At 36.3% G+C, this 25091-nt stretch overlaps 1 protein-coding gene across 3 annotated transcripts in view; it reads right to left on the bottom strand.

The window, feature by feature from the left end:
* The window catches only part of Atl2 (atlastin GTPase 2), a 55446-nt gene extending 32916 nt beyond the window's left edge, over positions 1-22530 (bottom strand). For 2 of the 3 annotated variants that reach the window (XM_046441676.2, XM_058578469.1), the window contains exon 1: positions 22379-22530. In XM_046441676.2, the coding sequence (XP_046297632.1) occupies positions 22379-22496 (118 nt within the window). In that variant the 5' untranslated portion in view covers positions 22497-22530. Of the gene's footprint in view, positions 1-21845; positions 22009-22378 lie in introns of those variants that run through there. The other variant, XM_058578470.1, reaches the window with a different exon arrangement.
* Between the last annotated feature and the right edge of the window lie 2561 nt (positions 22531-25091).

Below are 25091 nucleotides of genomic sequence, written 5' to 3' on the forward strand. Positions count from 1 at the left end.
TAAATAAAGTAGTCACTGGATAGACTTAAGTAGACTGTAGGTAGTTTAAAAAACAAAATAGGTCAGTAAACTTGAAAACAGAAATTCTCTAATCTGAAGAACAAGGGGAAACAAGAATGAAGAAAAACAGACTCAAAAGAACTATGCAGCAACATCTAACATGTAGCTAGTAAACCAGAAGTAGGACAAAGAACAGAGATGAAAAAATACTTGAATAATTAAAATGTTACCGAATTTGAATACAGACCCAAAAAGCTCAGCAAATCTCAAGTTAGGATACATATAAAGAAAACCAGGTAAGTCAGATTGCTAAAAACTAACTATAAAGGGAAAATCTTTCAAGAAACTAGAGGGTGGAGTGAAAGAATGATACATATTACACAAAGGGAAATAATTCAAATAACTGCCTCTTATCAGAAGAAATAGGGGGGCAGAAGACAATGGAATGATATCTTCAGAGCCCTTAAAGAAAAAAGTATCAAACCCAGAAACTAACATTCAAAAATAAAAGCAAGGGGTTGAGAGTATAGGTCAATGCAAGAGGTCCTGGATTTGAATCCCAGCATGGAGAGTTGGGCAGCAAAATAAACACAATAACCAAAAGCTAATAATATCTGTTGCCAGCAGATGTATACTACATAACAGGCAAAATGATGTTAATTCAGGCTAAAACATAATATTACTTATTGGAAAGTCTCTTAATTACTTCATATAGATCTGAATCAGAAGTAGTCAATAGTTACAAATATAAAAAATTGATTCCTTCCAGTAATTTCTTAAAAGATAACTGGTCATTTAGAGCAAAAATAATAAATTGTAATGTGGGGTTTATAATATACATAGAAGTAAAAAAAAATAAGACAAATGTTATAAAAATATGAGTAAATGAAATTACACTTTAGAAGTGCCCTACAACAATGACTTTAAAAAATATAAATGGTATAGCTACAAAAGCAGTAAAGAATCAAAATGGAATACTATAAAATACTCAACTCACCCAAAAGGAAAGATAAGAACAAAAACAAAGGGACAGAATAGGAGGAAAAATAAATAAGATGGCAAACTTAAACTCAACTAAATCCATAATAACATCAAATGTAAATACACTAAATGAGAATAGACAGCCCAATGCATATGAAATATCAGATACATAAATTTTCAGTTTTCTGGTAATCACATTATAAAGCAAAAAGAATCAAAAATAAATAATTCTTTATATTTACTAACAACATACTCCAAATATTATCATTTCAACACAGAAATTCTTTTAAAATTGATACTTTCCCTCATACTGTCTTCAAATCTGTGAATTTAACATGTACAATATACTCAACTCAGACACAAAATGTTGTTTTTTGTTTTTGGGATTTTTTTTTGAGAGAGAGAGAGAATGAATTTTAATATTTATTTTTTAGTTTTTTTCCGGCGGACACAACATCTTTGTTTGTATGTGGTGCTGAGGATTGAACCCGGGCTGCACGCATGCCAGGCAAGTGCATACGCTACCGCTTGAGCCACATCCCCAGACAAAAATGTTTATCAGAAATATCACTTATGTTTCATAGCATTTACAATGAAAGAGTACATTCACATATACAAGTTGCTCCAAATATAGTTTACTAAATAACTGAATTAAATATCAAAAAAATTATACTCTTATTTGCATCCATATAGTAACAAAACTTTTTAAATGTAAATTAATTAAAATCAAATTCTGTTCTTCATGCTCTCCATATTGCTTTAATATGTACTGCTCTAATTGACTATTTCTCTATACATATTGGTATCCTATATAGATGATTTTTTCATAATCTAGATAGCTTTACAAAAGTAAAGCAGTTTATCACCCAAAAGTCCCTTGAATTCTATAGTAACAAATGCTTTAATAGCATTTTACAGATAGTTCTATAAATTCAAAAGAATTTACGTACTGCATAAAAATTTAAGAGTTTACTGAGGTATTTTTTTTAAAGAGAGAGAGAGAGAATTTTTTAATATTTATTTTTTAGTTTTCAGCAGACACAACACCTTTGTTTGTATATTGTGCTGAGGATCGAACCAGGGCCGCACACATGCCAGACGCGCTTCTGCTTGAGCCACATCCCCAGCCCTACTGAGGTATTTTGTACAAGTAAATAATTTAATGCTGAAAACTAATTTTAATAGTTTATAGTTACTATTTATTTGCCTCTATAATCTATGACTCCTACAGAACCCTCCATCAGAAATGCAACTTTCAACTTAACTTTGTAACACAAACTGTTTTTCTCATAGTTAAATGTGGTTCTCTTAACTGAATGAGGGATAAAAAAACTAGAACTAGCTATAAACACAGACCACAGACAGCAAGATCTATAAGGCCCCATCACAGCCTCTATTTAAATAAGCAAAGCCTCAAACATAGGTTTGTCTTCAATAAGCCCTACCCTGATTTCATGACCTTTGCCATAATTAAAATGCCCACAAACAAAGCTCAAATTTATAAATTTACAATTTTATAAATCAAGATTCACGGTGTTTATAATCTAAACACTATTAGCAACTATAAGCTAAGGATCACTGTGTAATCTGTCGGGGCTAACAATCCAGCTTAAAATTCTGGAATTGTGCAGGTATGCAGAATTATACAGGTATGCATTCTGCTCTGTTTTTCGTAATTTTTTTTTCAATTTTTGAAATTTCTTGGCTTAGCTATGATCTTGGGGGAAAAAATAAATTACTAAGAGTCAAACTGCTTAAAGAAATTTTTTTTAATTGCCACTCTAAAAAGATGGCATGGCATTTTAAATCTAAAAAAAATGAGAAGAGTATAAATTGTCATCCTGGTTTAGTTACATTCAACAAAGCGCAGTTGTGAAGGACAAGGAAACATAACTGAAGGAAGCACATTCTCTAGGCTAGTGCAATTACCAGTAAATTTGTTAAATGTGAAAAAAAACTTCGTAAGTTAAACATATCAGTAAATGAAAAAAATCTATAAAACTCTGAACCAAAGCAACAATTTTCTTAGACACACTATCAAATGCTTAAAATTGGATCAAAGAAATATATTCTCAGCACATAAAATGGTATGAGAGGTTTAGGAAGAGAACAGGCAGACACTGAAATTCAGTGGGAAGTGCCATCACAGAAGTACAGAGGAATTTTGCAATAATGTTTCCTAGAAGTTAAGAAGGTAACTATGATTTGAGATCACCATCAATAAAAAAGGAATTTTTTGGAACACGAATGCTCTCAGCAAAATGTTACAAGCTACAATACCAAGAAAGAGCAATGCAGGTTTCAAAACAAACTTAGCTGAATATTAGAATCTTACCCAAGAGATCTCATCAACAAAGCACTTCACAAGTGGAAAAACAAGAATCATTAAAGAAAAATGTCTTTCTCCTAGTATTTACTATTCAAAATTATAGAGCACCAACAAGAAAAACAATAACCAGATGATAACAACTTTGGAAATAATTGTAAAATCTTTGGAATAATATAGTCCTCCTATGGTTGCTAAAGCAAAATCTACCAGGGAAACAGACCCTGAGTTTTAATTGTCCGTAGAAAAGGAGCTTTAAAAGAGGATCTAAAAAGCTTCAACCTAGTTAACAAAGAAAAATTCTTTTAAGTTATATTAGTGTACACACAATCATTATTAAATAAGGATTTGCTTATATTAAATATCTGATATTTGTTCTTAATTTGTATGTAAAATATTTTTCTGATTTTTCCATTTATCTTTAAGATCAATACAACACAGAATAAGATAGATTTCCTAAAAGAATCCCAAAGAGAAATAACGCATTTACAGAAACTAATAATCTGACTTAACACTATTATCCAGGAACCAATTAAGTGGTAAGGTCTAAGGTCTTCTATTAAAAAAAAAAAAAACTCAATCTTCACTCCCTAGAAATGGGAACTTCAAAAAAGCAGCAATGAACAACACATAGGACTACAAGGTAAAAGGCTGTACATTATAATGGATAAGATGAACACCTGGGGCTGGGGATGTGGCTCAAGCGGTAGCGCGCTGGCCTGGCATGCACAAGGCCCTGGGTTCGATCCTCAACATCACATAAAAATAAAAAGAATAAAGACGCTGTGTCCACAGAAAACTAAAAAATAAATATTAAAAAATTATCTCTCTCTTAAAAAAATTAATTTCAAAAAAAAAAAAAAAAAGATCAACACCTAACTCCCCTGAATCAATCCTAACATGACAAACAGAAAATCAGACACTGCATATTCCTGATATGATACATCAAGAAGCATAGCAAGATGTAATGGTGGAAAAAATTTTCAAGAAACCTAAATCTGATCAAAGTTCTAGCTCTAACCTGAAGGAAGGAAATACAGGAGGCAGAAAAACATGTTAAACATCCCTACAGAAATATCCAAAATATAGGTAATTCCACTGAAGAAACCTGAACAAATAAATTACAAAAGCAAAGGGGTTGGGGAAAGGGTACCAACAAAAGGCCAAATATGTTTTCAAAATATACAAGACTTGTGATTACAAAATTCTGTATTTACTCCACCATACCCCTTAACATATTACTCAAAAATATAGTTCTAAACACACGGTAATTACTTTCTCCTATATTCTGGAAGGAGGAACTCTACCCTAAGAGATTCATTATTAGGTGACTGATTAAAAGAAGGTACTCATTTACTAGTATGGAAGACTGAAAAGAATCAGCTTCAAAATCAAATCCACTTGACACCCTACAATGAAAACTCTAAGCCCAGATGACTTTCATTAGTGTATTCTATCAAACACTTAAGTTAGCATGATACCAATTCTACAAAGCCTTATAGAAAAAAAGGGGAGAGAGGAGAATGTTTCACAATTCACTTTATAAGTCAGTATTATTACTAATACCAAAACCACAGATAGACATTGCAAGAAAACAAAACTATAAATCAATACCCCTCATGAACACATAACAAAACCCTTAATCAAAATCTAGTATTCAGGGGGTTAGGGTTATAGCTCAGTGGCACAGTGCTTGCCTAGCACATATGAGCCACTGGGTTCAATCCTCAGCACCACCTATAAATACATAAAATAAAGGTATTGTGTCCATCTACAAATATTTTTCAAAACTCTAGTATTCAGGATATATAAAGAACTATTAGAATTAAATAAGAACCATTCCATTTTTAAATAGGCAAGGGATTTTTAACAGACATTTCAAAGAAAATATATCAATAGCAAACATGCACATGAAAATATACTCAACACCATTAGATGCTAGGGAAATATAAATTATTACCACAGTAAGATATTATTACTACACACCCTCTAAAATGGCTAAAATACACAAGACCAACAAAAGAATGGAGTAAGAGACATTTCAAGAAAACACGGCCATCATATATATTTCTGGCAGAAGTGTAAAATGATACAGTTAACTTCAAAAAAACTTTTTGGCAAAACCTTCTAAAAATTAAACATTTGAAAAACAACCAGTATGGGGCTAGAGATGTGGCTCAAGCGGTAGCGCGCTCGCCTGAAAAACAACCCTTGGAACATATGACAACAAAAGACTTGAACACAAACGCTTATAGCTGATTTATTTGTCAGAGTCCAAAACTGGCAACAACCCAAACATTTGTTCATTTACTAGAAAATGAATAAATGTGTTAAATTCATAATAGAAATGAAAAGAATTTTATACGTGTGTATACACCCACAAAAACAGGTAAATCTAAAAGTCACATGCTAAGTGAAAGAAGCCTCACATAGACACACACACACACACACACACAATATTGTACCGTATGATTCCATTTATGTCGAATTCTAGAGAAAGTATAGACTATACTGACAGAAAACAGATCAGTAGTTATCAGGAGCAAGGGTAAAGAAAAAATTGACTATGAAAGGACATTACAGAATGTTTTGAGGTACTGGAAATATTCTGTATCACAACTGTAGAAAAGGTCAAACTACAAATATGTCAAAATTCAAATTGTGCTCCCAAATCAGTGAGTTTTATATAAATTACATCTCAACAGATTTTTTAAAAATCAGATGTGATCTATTCTTCTTACCTCTTTCATTTATCAAACACAGAATTAAAGCAATACAACCAATTTATCAATCACCTTCAAGAACAAAAACATTCTAAGGGTCACAATATTTTATAGGTGTATTGTCTGCGTCTAGGATAATTGCCCATGAAAGTTATACCAATGTAATTAAAAACTGAAGCTGTCTTCCAATTCTTTCACTAAATTAAATTTAAAATATTTTTTCATAACCTGAATATAGGGACTTAAAAACAATTTCAATGTCTCCAATGCTGACAAATCCTTTTTTTCTGGATGAATTACTGTGAATACAGTACCTGAACATGCCTAGATATTTTGGTTAAAAAACAAAAAATGATTATGAAGTTACTAATAACTTAATTTCTTAAAAAACTCTGGAGGTATTTTTTCATAATGGGGACAAAGGGCATTTTCTAAGTTCTACAAGTGTTTTATGCATCAATAGAATGTCAGAATGCTCCCTAGAATATACACCATATCAAGATGCACAAGGCATACATTCAAGTTCTAGTACACATGCTCAAAAATTAGCCTCGATACTTAAAATTAAATATATCACTCACCAAGAATTTAGAGATCATGCAGCCTATTCACTCATTCTAAAGTAAACACAACTCGACCACTACAGGGGGTAGGGAGGAGGAGCTGGGCCAGGATTTTAATATAATATAATATAATATAATATAATATAATATAATACATATAATATAAAATGTATAATATAATATAATTTAATATAATCAAAATTTTAATATAAATAAGATCTTCTCAACTGAAGATCTTCTGAAAACTGTATATTTGGACTCCTTAAATCTGGGGTGCAGCTTGAAACTGCATTTCTAGCTAACTCCAAAATGATGCCAACACTACACTCCTGGTCCTCAGAACATGTATAGAATAACAAGGGTCACAATATTTTACAGGTTATTTAGTGTGTAAATGCCATACATTTAGTTTTATTTCATGTAGCCTAATGATGCTAAAGCAAAGTGTTCAGGAAGGGAAAAAAAAAAAAAAAAAAAATCAAGCTAAATTATAACATTCTATCCATCCTAAGATGTGCGTACACACACACACACACACACACTCTCTTGATACAACTAACATTTCATACTACCTATTGGGGATTCTTGTGCAAGAGACAGGGTACGTAAAACTATCACTACTTAAAAAAAAATAGAAGGGGCTGGGATTGTGGCTCAGCGGTACAGCGCTTGCCTAGCATGTGCGAGGCCCTGGGATCGATTCTCAGCACCACATAAAAATGAATAAATAAAGGTATTGTACCCAACTACAACTAAAAATAAATAAATATTTTTAAAAAATAGATGGAGAAAATGTTATAAAATGTTATGATACACAACTAGGGTTGAAAACTAAAGGTCAAAAGTGATCATTAGTCACATGGGTGAGCTTTTATGACAATACTGGGCCTTGCCTCCCAGGATAATGTAGCTTGGAACAGAAATACTGACAAAGCATAACATGTACTTCAGTAAGACAGAAGCAGCTATTAGCCAATCAGGAACTATAAGAAAGTTTTAATCCATAATTTTCTCTTATAAAATAATGTCAGTAGGAATTTATCAAGTTAAATTTCTCTCATACAAAACTGGATCTATAAAATAACAACCTGCAAAAACAAAAACTCTGAAGACTCCAGAGATGAACCTATTAACAATGTCAGTTATCATACTTTTCCCCACTAGTCTTGCCTCTTTGGCCAACAACAGGTTGTCCTAAAACACCCATGCTTTTAAAAATGCTCTCAAGAGGCTATAATATAGTTCATCTCTTTCCTCCATTACTATTGAATCAGGAAAAAAAAAGAGTTGTTTTTCCTGTAAGATTCATATATTATTTTATACTTGAAATCTAACGTTTCCATAGTAACCAGCACTGATGTCTCACAATTTTTGCTGTTCCAACTTAAAGAAAACTACGGCATAAAAAAAAATGCTTTTATGTATTTATCTAAATAGATGAAGAAAAAATGTAAAATAGATTATAAATATGTTAGCTCAAAAGCAATTTTCCCAAAGCTTGCCATCAAATATTAACCAGTTCTTTAAAGCACACACTTGAATATAAGTGTACTTTAAAGAAAATACAAAAGTTAATTTAAAAGATATATGAAGTAAGGTTGCAGTTCATGAAGTCAACTCTGTTGACTATTTAAGAGATGCTAGAATAAGTGATAATAAGCAACATTCTATTTAGGTTCTCCAAATCCTCTCACTAAAGTAGTTCTCCATTTTCTTCCAAAGAGAAGTCTTACAGAAAATCTCAAGAAATAAAAAGGGTCCTACATCTGCTCTCAGGTATTTTGGGGGAAGTGGGAAAGTAATATAATTTTATTCTGTTGCCCAAAGTGAGAGTAAAACAATGGAACTTTTTAGTTTAATATTTTTAAGGAAGTTATTTTTTATATATCCTAGAGGAATTCCTGCACAAATATGTAAGAGAGACATGATTTCTTGTTCACTGAAGTATTAAAAAAAAAAAAAAAAAAAGGAAGAGGGCTAGGGCTGGGGCTGGGGCTCAGCAGTAGAGCACTTGCCTGGCATGTGTGAGGCACTGGGTTCAATTCTCGGCACCACATACATATAATTAAATAAAACAAAGGTCTATCAACAACCAAAAAAAAAAAAGGGCTAGATTAAAACCTTTAAAAAGGAAGAAAGAAATAAAACAGCACAACCTAAATACCCATGGATAAACCGTAAGTCAGAAAATTGAAATTAATAAGTAAAATCTAAATATTGATATAAATCAATATTTAACGAAAAAACAAATCAAGCCACAAAAGAATACATAATTTCAGCCACTTACTATGATTTTTTAAACACAAAAATTTTTATATCTATTATTTATGAAACACACATACACATCATAAAACTATTTAAAAACCAGAAATATATGCCATGTTCAGGATAGGTATGTATATAAAAAGGTATTGCGTGAATTCCTTAACTGTCCTATTTCTCTCTTAAAAGGGATTCAAGCCACACACAGTGGCACATGCCTGTAATACCAGCAGTTCTGGAGGCTGAGACAGGAGGATGGCAAGTTCAAAGCCAGCCTCAGCACAAGTGAGGCACTAAGCAACTCAGGGAGACCCTGTCTCTAAATAAAATACAAAATAGGGCTGGGGATGAGACTCAATGGTTGAATGCCCCTGTGTTCAATCTCTGGTACCCACTCCCCTCAAAAAAGGATTCAAAACTGATATGGCAAATATGTAATAAGTTGTATGCAATAGGAACCTGAGCTCTACTGTATCTTTATCTGTCACGTTTGTAAATTTGAAGCATATTACAATTGTTTTTAATGAAACATACTGTCTCAGAATTTACTTCCCCAAAGAGGGAACTTACAGTCACAGACTCAATGACTTTCACCCTGTGAGTGTAATCCTCAACAACCCTGTGACCTAGCTATCATCCCAATTTCAGATGGAGGAAGATTCAAAAGAGTTTTTTAAAAAAATTCTTCAAAATTCTATAGCTAAAATGTAGTACATACATCACGATTTCTACTTTATATTAAGCCCACAATGCTATTTTAAAACTGCCTTTTCATGTTATTCAATATTAAAGGATAATTTATATAAATATCACTCATTGTTCCCCAGTGGCATAAACAGATAAAGTAAGGAGGCTCAAAACAGTCAAATGAGTCCCTACAAGTCTTTTTTTTTATTCTCTTGGTTGGGAGCTGCTTTTCCCCCCTCCAAATTTTTTTTTTATTGGTGCCTTATAGTTATACAAAATAGTAAGATTCATTGTGACATATTTGTACATGCACATAATATAACAATATACTTTGGTTAATTTTGTTCCCTAATACTTCCATTTTCAGACCACATTTTTTAATGAAAACAACATTTAAAATGAATCCTAATACTAGCTCATCTACTATGAGTAAAAATAGACAAGTACAGAATATAAGTAGGATTAAAGGGTTTGTTTTTGTTTGGAAAAAGTGAGTTTCCTAACTTCTAGTATTTGAGATTTCTAGATCCCTAACATTCCAGATAAAACTGGACTATTGGACAATAACTAGAGTAATCAAAATAATCAGAACTACGGATACACATAACCCTTCATTAACAATGGAGGTCTTCTTGCTCCAGAATTGTCAACCCATTGTAATTTAGTTATAAATGGTCTACAACTGAGTTATAGTATCAGTATTTAATTAGCCATAACCACAGGGTAAAACAATGAGTGCCACGCATACTAAAGTTTAAGAACCATCCAAGGGCTTGCTCAGAATATAGACTCTTATACCTCACCTTCAGAATTTGGTTCTGCTCATCAGACATGGGGCCCAATCTACATTTTTAACAAGCATCCAGTAACAACCGCCAAAGTAATTCTGATGTGCAGGATGAAAGAATTAGAATTGGAGGAACATAAGCCTTTATTCCTTCTATAAGCAGTCACTGAATACCTACAACATGGTTCTAGGAACTGAAGATTCACTAGCAAAAAATAAAAATAAAAATAAAAATCTTGCTCTTAGGTACTTACATTCTAAAGATGGAGAAATAGAACACACACACAATGCCTGCTAGTGTTAAGTAGCACAGAGAAATACAAATGGGTTAAGAGAAACAGAACAGGGTATTGCTATTTTCTAAGAGTAATCAGCAATACCTTCTCCAATAAGGAAACATTTGAGCGGAAAAAGTGAATGAGATACACATCTGGGAGAAGAAAGGAAAACATTATTAATTTCTTTCTCATCACTCAAAATAATTTACCATGTGAATTATTATTTTTTTGTGTGGGGGGGAGTACTAGGGATTGAACTCAGGGGCACTGAACCACATCCCAACCCTATTTTGTATTTTATTTAGAGACACAGACTCACTGAGTTGCTTAGCACCTCACTTTTGCTGAGGCTGGCTTTGAACTCATACACGATCTTCCTGTCTCAGCCACTGGGATTACAGGCTGTGCCACTGTGCCCAGCGGGAAATAATTTTAGGTAGTATATTTTTTTTACTACAGAAGAGAGGAAAACACTTAAGAGTGTCTACTTTGTGCTTATACCATGTATTATCTTTTTAATCTTCAAAATCACTTTGTGGGGTAGTTACAAGTTTCCTTGTTTTCATAAAGGAGGACACTGAGTGAGGCTCAAATTAAATAATCTGCAAGAATACAAACTTTGTATGTAGTCAAGTAAGGATGCTCAGCCAGGTCTTTGTGATTATCAAATCTATCATCTCACAACTATGCCAAACTCCACCTTTATTACTAAAAGAAAATATCAGTTGAATAAACTCGGTCAATGTCTACCTGCATTATTAAAGGAGCATATCTGATGAATACAATCAGATCTGAATTCTTATGTGGTTAGGATTTCTAGAAACCTGGAAAAATAAAAAGATTACCAAAAATTAAATATGTTTACATAAAAAGGATGCTCTCATTTTTATAACAAATTTTTGGCACACGCTATTTTTTCCAAAACTTCCATGTCTAAACTCAATCATTTATATAGCCAACAAATCATTTATACAAGTTCCAACATAGGGAACACAAGTTTTTTCTTCATAAATTTTCTAGAAGGGCAAGTTTTAAATTGCAGATCTTTAAGATGCAATAAAAGGATATTTGCCCTTGGCAATATCTGCATATATTTTACAACTCATTGTTTCATATTCAGTACAACTACTACTGCAGAAGGCCCCCCACCCTACCTACTTCAGACTAATAATTAGAAAACATAGAATCATACTAGATACTAAAAGCACAATTCACCAATAATACCCTTACTCTAGAGGTTCTAACACAAAAATGTATAAAAGGATAGTAGAAAGAAAATCTAACTGAGTAAAACAAAAGCCATACTATATAGGATTACGTAAACTAGAGCCATTAATGAAGACATCCTGGAGATGGCTGCATTTCTCGGGCCCTGGACATCAGGTTAAGGCTAACCTTAAATACAGGCTAAGAATGCTAAACATTATCTCTGAGGAGAGAGCTACTGAAAATTCTGGAGCAGAGACAGGACTAAACCTATGTTGCAGAGATAAACTAAAAGTAATGAGTAAGAAGTGTAACAAACTAAGAACAGGGAGATCAGATAAAAGGCAATTTGAAGAGCCTAGACATGAGAAGCCCAAAGTCAAGCTGACAATAAAAATGGGAAAAGATGTATGCAAAAGCTAGTTCTTAAACATCCATCTTTTGGTCTAGACAACAGATAATAATAAACTATTCCATATTTTTCATAAGGGACATTTTCTTTTCTTTATTAAGTGACAAAGTACTCCATTTCCATTTCCAAAAGTATTTTTCGCACAGTGAATCCAAGGTTTTGTCACACACAGATCAAGAATCCATCAAAACCAGAGTAGGTTTCCTCAACGCAGGCAAATAGTTTAATCATTCCCATTTTGGCTCTAAAATTAGCTTTGTAGAAGTTAAAGCAGACAGGTAAGAGGAAAATTGTGACAACCAAGAGAATCTCCCCCTGCTTGCCCCCCAACCCTCTCCCTCCCTCCCTCTCCCTCTCTCTCTCTCTCTCTCTCTTTCTCTCTCTCTCTCTCTCTCTCTCACACACACACACACACAAATTTAGAACAGGGTTATCATGACAAATTTCAAAAAGGCATTTGCCAAGACCATGGAAATAAGACACTAAATTCCATTTTGCTACATCTCTCTACCTCAGATAACTGTTATAGCAGCAGTTTAAAAAAAGAAAGTATTCAAATTCCAGACTTGTCTCAAAATAGGCAAAATTCCTACTACAAGAGCAGCTGTAAAAAGAAGGGAATGGTGCCAAAAACAAATAAACATCCCTCCAACCAGATAAAATGTGACTAATTTGAAAAAACAAAGGAATAGGAAAGTGAGAGTTTCCCACTACACTCTCCTTTTGTCCCTTCTCTAGTTAGACAATTTTAGGGTACATGTGTTAGAATTCTTTGTGGTAAATAAACACATAAGCTCAAAAACAGAGGGAAAGGGGAACACAACTCTGCTGTTTTAAGTCACATTTTGGGCTACTCAGACAGCTTTTCCAGGAACTATCCAGTCATTTAAATCAATTCTTTGCTCTATTTGGCTACAGAAAAACAGCCCCATATTCCTTTTTTTTTAATTAAACATGTTCTAACACTATTTGTTCTTCCAGTTACCTCTAATTATGTTTTTAAATACTTGTTAAGCATCCTTTTTAGACTGAAAATTCTTTAAAATCAGGGACAAGTGCTTAAATTAATTTTGTAAGGTTACCAACATATGGAATAATTTTTCTTTTTATCGAATAATTCTTCTCCATGAATTTCCTTCACCAACACTCGCAGTAATTCTACTTCTGAAATTATAAACTTAACTCACAAGTATGCTAAGGTCTCCCTGATCTCCCATTTACATGAAAGCTTGAAGCAGGGATCTCTATACTTTTCTATGCTGGTATTCACAAGCAACTGAAAAACCTTGCTTATAAGGTAGATATGAAACGTCAAATAACAGCATAAAAGGAAAAAAAAAGTTCTGCCCAAGTATGGTCTTCAATTTGCCTGCCCCAACCCACCCCTTCTCTATCCCAAAAGAAAACTAATCCCATTCCTTTCATGTTCCCCCTTATCCACAAAAAGCATAACTTTGAACACTCAGTACATGCCAAATGTTTTTAAGGCATTATATTTTAATCTTAAACTTCTAAAGTAAGTTTTTTAAGTTACAAAATTGAAGCTTACACTATTGGTATGACTCTGCACCATGTACAGCCAGAGGAATGAGAAATTGTGCTTCATTTGTGTACTATGTGTCAAAATGCATTCTTCTATCATGTATAACTAATAACAAATTTTAAAAAATAAATGTTTAAAATGACATTGGGGAGAAAAAAAAAACTGAAGCTTGATGGTTAAACAGAGCTGAACCTATCCACTATTTTCTTCTACCACAATTCTGGGCACTAAAGCAGATGCCCATAGTCTAGCAATTAAGAGACAGGCACAAGTAATCAATATTTCACAAAGAATTTAGAACAGTAAAAAAACAAAGCACTCCAACAGCATACCTAAAGAGGAGGTTGGCACTAAAGACAGTATTTCAAAAGTTGCCAATTTAAGAAATATATTCATGTGAAAGAAATTATTTTAATTTTTTAAAAATATACTATCCTTACCAAAAAAATATAAAATTAAAAGGCAATTATAAAAAATAATTTATTACATACAAAAGGGATTTTAAAATAAAAGAAACTGAGAGATGGTCAAAGAAACAATTAATAAAAAGAATTCATATTTCAATTGTGATATCAATATTTCAACATCAATTGCAAAAAGAAATACAAATCAGTCAGGCACTGTGGCACACAGCTGTAATTCAAGCAACTCCAGAAGCTGAAGCAGAAGTCTCACAAGTACAAGGACAGCCTGAGCAACTTAGGGAGACTCTATTCAAAATAAAAAATAAAAAGGGCTGGGTATGTAACTCAGTGCTAGAATGTTTACCAAGCATGCATAAGGCCCTGGGTTCAATTCCCAGTACCACCAAAAATATATATGTACATATTACAAATTAAAACAGTAAAATGCTCATTTTTACTTATGTGTTGGCCTATTTTCCCCCCTTTCTTGGTACTGGAGATTGAACTGGAGTCGCTTTACCACTGAGCTACATACCCAGCCCTTTTTATTTTTAGACAGGGTTAATTAAATTGCAGAAGTTCCCACTAAGTCATTGAGGCTGGCCTGGAACTTGAGACCCTCCTGCCTCAGCCTCAGAGTACCTAGAATTACAGGCATTTATTTTTAACTAACACCCATTGTGAACAAAGACATTTGTAAACAAACACAAACCTTACCCTACTGGAGAAAGAAAAGGTGTAACCTTTGTGAATGGATTTGGCCAGGGATAGCTTCAATCTTAAAAGTGTACATGCCATTTGACCCAGTCATCTACTTTTAAGAATCTATCCTAAAGGCCGTGATTTATCTGCAAAGACATTTAGCCAACATTATTCACAAGAAATAGCCCCATCTCCAAAAAGAGAAATAGCTAAGTAGTACTACATCACCATTTAAAAAAAAAAAAATCATATTGTAGGGATTATTTAATCATATGGGAAAATATGAAACAAAAAAGCAGATTACAACAATTACAATGAGGTCTCAATTTAGGAAAAATTAAATTATTCCTTTTTAAAAGAACATAAACTAAAACATATTCACTAAAATACTAGCAGTGGTTAGTTACCGTTAACAGGTATTTTTATTTTCTTCTTTTTCTTTATTTGTATTTTTCAAAGTGTTTTCCAAGATTTATTCATTTATTTTTTAATACCAGGGATTGAATCCAGGGGCGCTTTACCCTATCATGAGCCACATGCCCACCTCTTTTTTTATTTTTTATTTTTTATTTTGAGACAGAGTCTCACTAGGGTGCTCAGGGCTTCACTAAGTTGCTGAGGCTGGCTTTGAACTTGTAATCAATCCTCTTACCTCTGCCTCCCAATTGAGTCACTGGGATTACAAGTGTGCACCATCACACCAGCAAGATTTGCTGTTTTTAAAATTTTAAAAAGTTAAAAGCTAGGACCATGAGCTACCATTTTACACACAGTAAGCTTAAAAATCTATGATCATCCTGTTCAGTAACATGTTTTGCTACAACTTATACATGACAAATTTCTATCATAATATCCACTTGTAAAAAACATTTAGCACCAGCCATATCATTCAACCTTCTCAATTTCTAGCATACTTCAAAGTTTAGCTACTTTTTGAGAAACAACATCCAAGTACCCTGCCATTTTTCTGCAGTAAAAGCCTCTCAATTCTATACAAAAAGTTCCACATAGCCAGTCCACACTGTCATATCTATTAAGAAATAAAAAGGCTGATGAAAATACAACAGCAATTTATGAAATTTTTATCAATAACTGTCTTCAAAAAAAAATCTAAGAACAAGGGTGATTTTCTGCAAAAAAAAACTTCTCTCCAACTTGTCATTCAAAATAAAGTCCTCCCATTTTTATAAAAGTGAATTTAATCCAACTTTTTTTCTCATTGATCTGTGTATTAGAATGGTGAAAATTTGCACAGCTTATGTGCAAATTTTTCCTCTTTCAAGAATTTCTATATAGAATGCTTTAGAGTTTCTAAAGTGCCTAAATAGATAATACCTCTTTAATGAAGAAAAAAGAGAGGGAAGAGACAAGAAAGGGAAAAGAGGACAGGAGGGAGTTGGGGGAGGAGAAGCAGTTTGTAGGGTGGTACAGACCTGTAATCCCAGCAAATCTGGAGGCTGAGGCAGGAGGATCACAAATTCAAAGTCAGCATAGGCAACTTAGTGAGACCCTTTCTCAAAAAAAAAAAAAAGAGTTGGGGATGTAGCCCAATGGTAAAGCACCCCTGGGCTCAATCTCCAGTGCCTCCCCCCAACACCCCCAAAAAAGGAAGGAAAAGGAAAGACCTATAAATTTAATAGGGTAGATATTAACCATCAGGAAGGCACAAATGTTACAGATAAACACTATAGTCCTAAAATTAAAATTCAAGTCTTGCTGGGTATGGTGATGTGTACACATCCCTAATCCCAATGAATCTGGAGGCTAAGGCAGAAGGATCACAAAATCAAGGTCAGTCTAGGAAATGAAGCAAGACCCTGTTTCAAATAAAAGGAAAAGGGCTGGGGATATAACTCAGTGGTAGAGTATCCAGGGATTCAATCCCTGGTACCCCACCCCCCGCCCCCCCAAAAAAAAAGTTTTTTTAAATGTTAAGGATACAGTTCTAATTGCTGTCCATGACTCTACCAAAAAGGATTAAATGAATTGGAAGTCACTGTTTATGTGGTTTTAAATCAATCATTTTTTAGGCATTCCTTGTATATGACAGGCTGAAGTAGATTTTGCAGATCACTGTTTGAAAAGCCAATATTTGGAAACTGCCATGACCTTAAGCTAAGAAATGAACTCATACTGAATTCTGTAATTGAATTAATTCCAGAAGGTGACCTTGTCACATGATTGAGTCTCTAAAACGCATGCTTACTGAAATGAAGAGTTAAGAAATATGTATACTTATATTTACTTATATTTTATTTTTAAAACTGAAAAGGCCTTCCAAGTCACAAATCATCTATTTTAAAAATTAATTTAAGGGGCTGGGGATGTGGCTCAAGCGGTAGCGCGCTTGCCTGGCATGCGTGAGGCCCGGGTTCGATCCTCAGCACCACATACAAAACAAAGATGTTGTGTCTGCCAATAACTAAAAAATAAATATTAAAAAAAAAAAAAAAAAAAATTAATTTAAGTTCAAAGTCTCAAATAATCAAACATTATAACTACTTCCAAAAGAATATTTGGCACAGGGTTAAGCAGTTTTGCCACATTTAATACTCAAAATAACCCTATAATGAACATATTATCCACATTTCACAGATAAAGTTAAAAACTTTCCCCCACCCTTGTCCAAACTAAACCTCCTTACACATTAAAGAAAAAAATTATAACTTTTGATTGCAAATGTACTTTACACATAATAGAACAAGTAGTGAAACTGGCACATTCTTACATGTTACTATGTCTTATACACAGCTTTACAAACTGTAAAGTATTACAAACACTTGTACCCTATCATCTGCTTCCCACAATAGCCTTGTTATGAAATTATCATTACTACTATATATGAGGGCTTCAAAGCTTAGAGAGCTTAAGTCACTCAGCTTATGACTCCTTGTTCTTCTTCCACCACATTTTCTTCTCTATGATTAAAGAAACATTGCTACCATATCAGCATTTTGCAGGGAAAGATGAAATGTACTAGAGACCCGAGCTATGCATCTTTCATCAATTACATATTTCTCCAACCAGTTATTAGAATTACTAGCTAACAGGATATCCAGCTAATCACTAACTGATGTCAATCATAGAGACACAAGTTGTATGAATAAGTTTTATTAAGCTAGTAGTTTAGCAAGGGAATTACCTAGATTGTATCTATACTGACCAGAAGACCAAATTCAAGTAAGTCTAAAGAGCACAGTTTCTCTTTGGGAAAACAAAGGATGTTTAAATGAGTCTTTCATGATTTCAGTATTGTTTCTAGTAGCTATCATCTGCCCATCTAGTTACTGTATAGCCATTTTTTTCCAAAGTAGTGAAGATGGCTGCTGACACGCAGTGTTACAATTCTATCCACAATATATGTGTACACCAAAGCACATAAAGATATATTTACCAATAACTTAAGAAATCATTTGCAAAATGGTTACTTTGGCTTTGCACTTCCAGCCATTTCATGCTACTCAATAATGAGCAGAACTGTTATACTTTCTTCACCAATTGTTCTACTCTCTTTCATATCTACCTTTTCCCTTTCTACTTTAAAATTTCCTAGTCCACTTGGTGACTTGCCTTCTCATTCCTTTTTATGGCCCAATCTTCTCTCTCCTTCATTAGTTTATGCTTTCAAATTTTGTTTATTCAACAAAGCCTGGTCATTCCTAGTTATATGTGATAATGTCCAATGTATGTGGGACCCCTAGCCTCCTCCAAGTCTGTTAAGAGTGCCTCAGTAGTTTCTGAGACTGTGGAGAAATCACATTCACTCTCTTCAATGAGAATAACAGAATTCCTTCACAGAAAGGTTTTAAGAAATAAAATAAAGACAAGATTTTAAAGTGTTTTATAAAGTCCCAAAAATTACCCTGTTGCCACTGTATTTTCTGGTTGGCATTTCCTTCTGGCTAAACACTTTTAAAACTATAGAGAAAGCCCTCAACTGTTCTTCTGTATGGTGAATGGCAAAGGACAGTTAGGGTGGAAGAAACTTAGTTGAGTAATGGATTTATTGTAGGATCAAGTTCAGTTATTCTATGTTCACATCTATCAATGACAAATTTTCTAGAAAGTAAGTAACACACCTGGCTTTTGAAATCTCAAAATGGCTACAAAATCAGAATACCACCACACTTTAAAAAGGAGGGGGGGGGGGGTAGTTGTTCTTTGTCTTCACCCCAGAGATAGCCCTCTTTCTTACAGAGCTATAAATCACCATTAAAGGAAAAAAGAAAAAAAAAAAAAAGTATTAACTTCTACTCCCTTTCCATTTTTGGCATTGAGAGCCTGCCAAACAGCTGCATGTCAAGCAAGCCTTCTAACTGACCAAAAACAATTTTTTAAACACATCTTGCCATATTTTGCAATAAAGGTAAAAGGTATTAGAGAGATCCTACTATGCATCTTTCATCAGTTACATATTTCTCCAGTAGTTATTAGAGTTACTAACTGGCAGTGTATTCAACTAATCACTGATTGTTCTTATGTCAACCATAGAAACACAAGTTATGAATAAGTTTTACTAAGCAGGTAGGTTGGCAAGGGAATCCCCTGGATTCTACATGAACTAGTCAGAAGACCAAATCCAAGTCAGTCAAAAGTGCACATTATCTCTTTGGGGAAAAAAAAGAGGATGTTTAAATGAGTCTTGCTACTAAGTCCCACAATGTAAAAAATATATCTTGTAGTTCAGCATCATCATACTAGTTGACAGTGTTCCAAGTACAAGTAGTTGCCTAATTTTGGAAAAGGTCTAACAATTTCAAGAAAGTTTTTATTTGTGAATATTAAACTTTAATATTAGCCACAATTAAATTTCATTGTGGCTAGGAATGTAGCCCAGTAGTAGAGCATTTGCCTAACCATGTACAAGATTTGATACCCTGCTGTGGGGAGGTGGGGGAGGGGGATTGTTACAGCAAAAAACAAAAACTTTATCACAAAGTTACAATACAGTCTCTCTCTCTCTCTTTCTCTCTCTCTCACACACACACACACACACACAAACACACACACACAGACACAAACAATATTCTGAAATACTGCATGCCTATGTGCACTAAACTTAAGGCCAGAATCTTAATTTTTGACCATAGTTTATTTTCCCTGTAACAAATGTCTCTTTACTGTTAGGTAGCTCTTCTCCCCACAAAAGAAAAATTTCACAGAATTTCAAAACACTTTACTAAGTAGATTTAATCACATCTACAGAATCCTATCAACCTGTAAAGTCAATAATGCTTATGTACTGAGATGTTTATTTGCTTTCTAAAGATCCTACATTCCTAAAAGAGTAAACATTTCTCTTAAGAGAAACACAGCATCTTCCTAACTACTAAAGTGACACCTGACTCACCCCAACTCAACTCTTCAACTTTACTTCTCCAGAAAGCAGAGGGGAAAAAAAGAGTTTATACAACATGATCAAAAAAAGATGAGTCCCTAATAATTCACAACTTGTTTGTTCTTATCTTCAACTCAAATCCTAACAAGTTTATTTGGTTTTTAATGCAGTAATGGGTGTCTCTGAACAAATTAGAAGGTGCAGGGGTTCTTTTAGGCAGTCAATTGATAGGAATGGCTATCAATTTAATTTCTTCCCCCTCTCACCACCACCACAACCAGAAGAAAGACAAAATCTCTAAGTAGCAGTCAAGAGCTTTTAGTAAGTGGTAGGCCCCATTTATCAACAGTCTCCTGAGTCTTCTCTCTTTTCAATAAGCAACACAAAAACAATGTTCATAACCATAACTGAGTCAAAATGTATGCTTCTCCTAAAAAGGCAAGTAGATGAAATACTTTGAAACTATATCTAAAAGAGTTTGGGGTAGTGAGGAGCACATACATCCCCCTCTCCTAGGGCCCAAAAGAACTAAATTAATCCATTCATATTTCAGGCAGCTAATTACTTGAGATATACAACCCGCAGATATAAGGCAAAGCCTCTCCGGAAGTATTTCTTTCTATAAACTATAAACAGTTCAGTCAAGTGCTGTAGTTGGCAAACAATAACTCAATAAGCTTCATTTTCTTTTCTTTTTCATTTAGGAAAATTCTAGTTTGTCATCACCTTATATATGTCCAAGGACTACCATGAATGATCAAGTATATTTATTCTAAATAAACTTTTTTATTAAAGTGAATCCTTACCAGACCGGTAGCACAGAAAGCTGGGGCAGGAAGATCGCAAGTTCCAGGCCAAGTTGGGCAAATTGATGGGACCCTGTCTCAAAACTTTAAAATCAAGACAAAGAAGTGTGGAGGGGTCGGGGATAGCCCTCAAAGGTAGAGTGCCCCAGGGTACAATTCTCAATACCACAAAAATAACAAAATAAAGTGAATACCTGTGTTTAATATTTAATTCAAATGTTTTAAATTTCATCCAGTAAAACTTTTATCAGATTGTGAAAAAAAAATCAGAAAGCACGTGCTCACATTCAGTATATTTAATATACTCTTACCTTAGCTCGACGTACTTAACTCTAGGCTTTTACTATTTATAAGCCTTTGAGAAACTTTATGCCTTTAAGTAACATCAAAATTCTCAATCAGGATTCCAAACGTTTAATTCACACCACAGTGAAAGATCAAATGCTAAACTCCTAAAAATAGGGGTGCTATGAGTGAGAGAAACACACAACACCGTGCTGCCAACGCAACTGCGCCTTCGAGGGGGCAGGGGCGCCTTTACACGTACAGTAGGAGCTCACATTCAGCAAAACCGGGGAACGAAGGATCAGGTGACTTAACACCACACTTTCAGTCTGATCCAAGTGACTAGGAACCCTAGGCTCAAAACACCAGTTTGACACCTAAATCTAGACTTGAGACCCTTGCCACGCGCAACTCGCTCAAATGGGTCGGGGACTGAGGGCTCCCCCCGCCCCGCCGCCCCGGAACGCGAGCCCAAGCACAACCCCAACCCCGGCCTGCAGACTGCGGTTCACTTCAGAAGTGTGTCGGGAGAGCTTTCCGACCTGGCAGCGAGGTGTCCGCTCTCCTCACGTCCTTCTCCCCGAAGGGGCCCATCACGCCCCGGCCGCCCCTCGTTCTCTGTCCGCGCGAAGCCCAGAGGGCAGAGAGTGCCCTCCAGGTGACGGGTCGCCTCGCCGCGCCCGAGATCGAAGGACTGCGCGGCGGCGCCGCCGACCTCCCCAAGTCCCAGCCCGCAACCCTGGCTCAAGGCCGCCCCCTCGGGCCGGGGCGGACACGGCCGCAGCCACGCGGCGGGCGAGCGGGCAGGGGGCCGGGCCCGGTTCAGACGCGCATGCCGCCGGTTCACCCGACAGCTGCAAGAGCTGCGAGAACCGCGCGCCGCTCTCTCAGGCCGCGCGCGGCAGAGCACGGGGCGCGGCTGGGGCTAGGCCCGGCGGGCAGACGCGGCGGCGGGAGGAGAGCGGAGCCAGCCCAGGACTCCGACCCCGCCGCCTGCGGCCGGTGCCCGCGAGCCCGAGCTGCCGGCCGCCTCCTTCTACACGAGCCCTGCGGGCTCTGTCCTGCCGGGCCGTACCTAGGGAGGTCGTGGACGAGACGTGGTTAACCCCGGCGCTAGGGTCGCTGGTCCGCCGCCGGCGCCTCAGCCCCTGGTGCGGCTGCTGCCTTCGCGCTGCCTCGTCCCTCTCCGCCATCTTGTACCGATTTAAAATTAACTCCCCACTGACGTCAAACGCCGCCGCCGCTTTATCAACCTCCCGGGAGCCGGCGGGGCGGCCAGCGGGTCCTAGCGCCGCCCTCAGCCCGCGCCTCCCTGTGCTGCCCCCGCCCCCGTCCCGCCCATCCGCTCCCTCACTCCGCCTCCGCCTCGCAGACGTGCGACGGGGATTTCTCCGCCCAGCGTTTCTGGCAGGAATGGGGGCGCGCTACAGCCCTCGCCGCGGTCTAACACGCCCACCTTTCTGAGCTACCTACCACACCCCCTTAGCTCTGGGCTGGATTGTGTAAACCGATAAGGCATCTCCGAGGACTAAGTTCTTCCTTCCCAATTCAGTTCCCCAATTGTATTTACATCTCTAGTGTTGGTTCGTGCCCTGCACGTGAGGTTGCGTTCACACCCCTTTCCTTCTCGCCTTTCCATTCCCACGACCGCCTCCGCAGCTGTTCCCCTTGTCGCCCTCTTCACCCAGCAAATTGTTGCTTGTGCTCTTCTTTTTATCTTTTCGTCACCCGTGCAAGTCCGTACTGTTGTTTCCTCTCCTACCACCATCATACAGTTTGTTTGCACTAGCTTCCCATCTCCCCATTACTTAGGAGATTCTCCTCTGTCTTCTTAACTGCGCGTACCATAACCTTACCCTCCTGTTCTTGGCACTCTGCAGGGGCAAACCAGAAAGCACTCTGATCAGATAATGAATTGTAGTAGGTCCTTTCTGAACTGTGATGAACCTTCTTGTGGGGATCCAGTGACATCCTATAGAAAGTTCAGGTGACTTTTTGAAATAATTGTCAACCTGTGTTAGCTTCTGCGAAACATGGTCTCTATTCTCTTGGATTTTTACCACATCCTCAGCTTCATTAGAAACTCCTTTTCTCTGGGTAAAAACAGGTGTCCACGTATTCAAATAAATGCCTTGTTCAGGTCTTCTCATAATCTGAAGCTCACAGCCTTTCATCCTGCATGATCTTTAGAAAAACATTGGTATCATAGAAGCTTGCAGGGGACCATTGTAGAGGGACTTTTCTTGGGCTGTTGGGGATTGTTTAGTCATCTGTTTTCTGTCTTTACCACTAAGGGAAGAGATTGAGAGCTCCTTCTGATTCCTGGAGAAGTCTAAGCAGCTACTTGTCTGATGAAGTGTTTTCTTTCATCCATCTCCTATGTGATATCTATTTAATATTGTCCGTTCTGCTTTGTGCAAAGCATCATCTCGGGCATAAGAGAAGATGCAAAGATAATATTTTTACCTTCCATTCACTATTAGCAGTTAACGTAGCACTGAGCATACCCCATCAACGATACTGAGAAAGTTAGGGTGATTCCCAAAGTTGCACTGCTGGCCAGTTGGTCACCTAACTAGTGTCCTCTCTGCTATTAGACACTGTTAGTCTCATAGGTTGCTACTAAGTGCCCCAACAAATTCACAGCTCCTAACTCCAAAAAGCCAAATGCAAGCAGGCAAGAGAATGATCATTGGTCCCACCAACACCTCAAGTTCATGTTTTAAGAGTTTTCTTCCATTTTTCCCACATTAGTCATCTCTCCTCGATTTCTTATCACAGTGAAACCTCAACATTATTCCAGACTTCTCTCCTTTCTTTTTTTTTTTAAGAGAGAGAGAGAGAAAGAGAGAGAACCTTTTTTAATATTTATTTTTTAGTTTTTCAGCGAACACAACATCTTTGTTTGTATGTGGTGCTGAGGGTCGAACCCGGGCCGCACGCATGCCAGGCCAGCGCAATACCGATTGAGCCACATCCCCAGCCCTTCTCTCCTTTCTTCTACACCCAAAAGTCCCATGTGAAGTCAATTCTGACTTCTGAATTTCTCCTTTGCTCACCTCCTCTATCCCCTGAATCTCCTTCTTGATTCATCAGCTCCCACTAGACATACTGTAAAAACTGGTTGTCCTCCTTTGGGTCCTCCACACAGCCTCCAGTTTGAGTTTTCTTACATGCAGATTTGATCATGTGGTCTATCTGCTGCAAATTAAATCAAGTTCTTCAGAATAGTTGGCAGCCAATCCCTAAAAAACAAATGCCGAATGTCTTCTCTGATATACGGAGAGTGACTCAAAATGGGATAGGGAGGAAGAGCATGAGAAGAAGACTACCACTAAATAGGGAAGAGAGGTGGGAGGGAAAAAGAGGGAAAAGGGGAGTTGCACAGAAGATGGAAGGAGAACCTCATCATTATACAGAATATATGTATGATGTTGTGATGAGAAAAAGAAAAAAAAGTGTGTCACATTAGATTGGATAGAGAGAAATGATGGGAGGGGAGGGGAGGCGTAGGGGGGATAGGAAGGGCAGCAGAATAGAATAGACATTATGATTGCTGTATGTATATAGGTGACTCTATGACCAATGTGATTCTGCAATCTGTACAATTAGAAAAATGAGAAATTATACCCCAATGATTCAAATGTATGAATTGCCAAGATCATTGCAATATCATGTGTAGCTAAAAAAAAATGAAAAAAAAAGAATAGTTGGCAAAGTCTTTTGATTCAGCCTCTACTATATATTGAGCCTCCTTCTTCACCATTCATTTTTTCATGTGTTAATTT

Source organism: Marmota monax, unplaced genomic scaffold (assembly GCF_021218885.2).
Source record: "Marmota monax isolate L192 unplaced genomic scaffold, Marmota_monax_Labrador192_F-V1.1 WCK01_AAM20220418_F8-fsc00010, whole genome shotgun sequence".
Classification (NCBI taxonomy): domain Eukaryota; kingdom Metazoa; phylum Chordata; class Mammalia; order Rodentia; family Sciuridae; genus Marmota; species Marmota monax.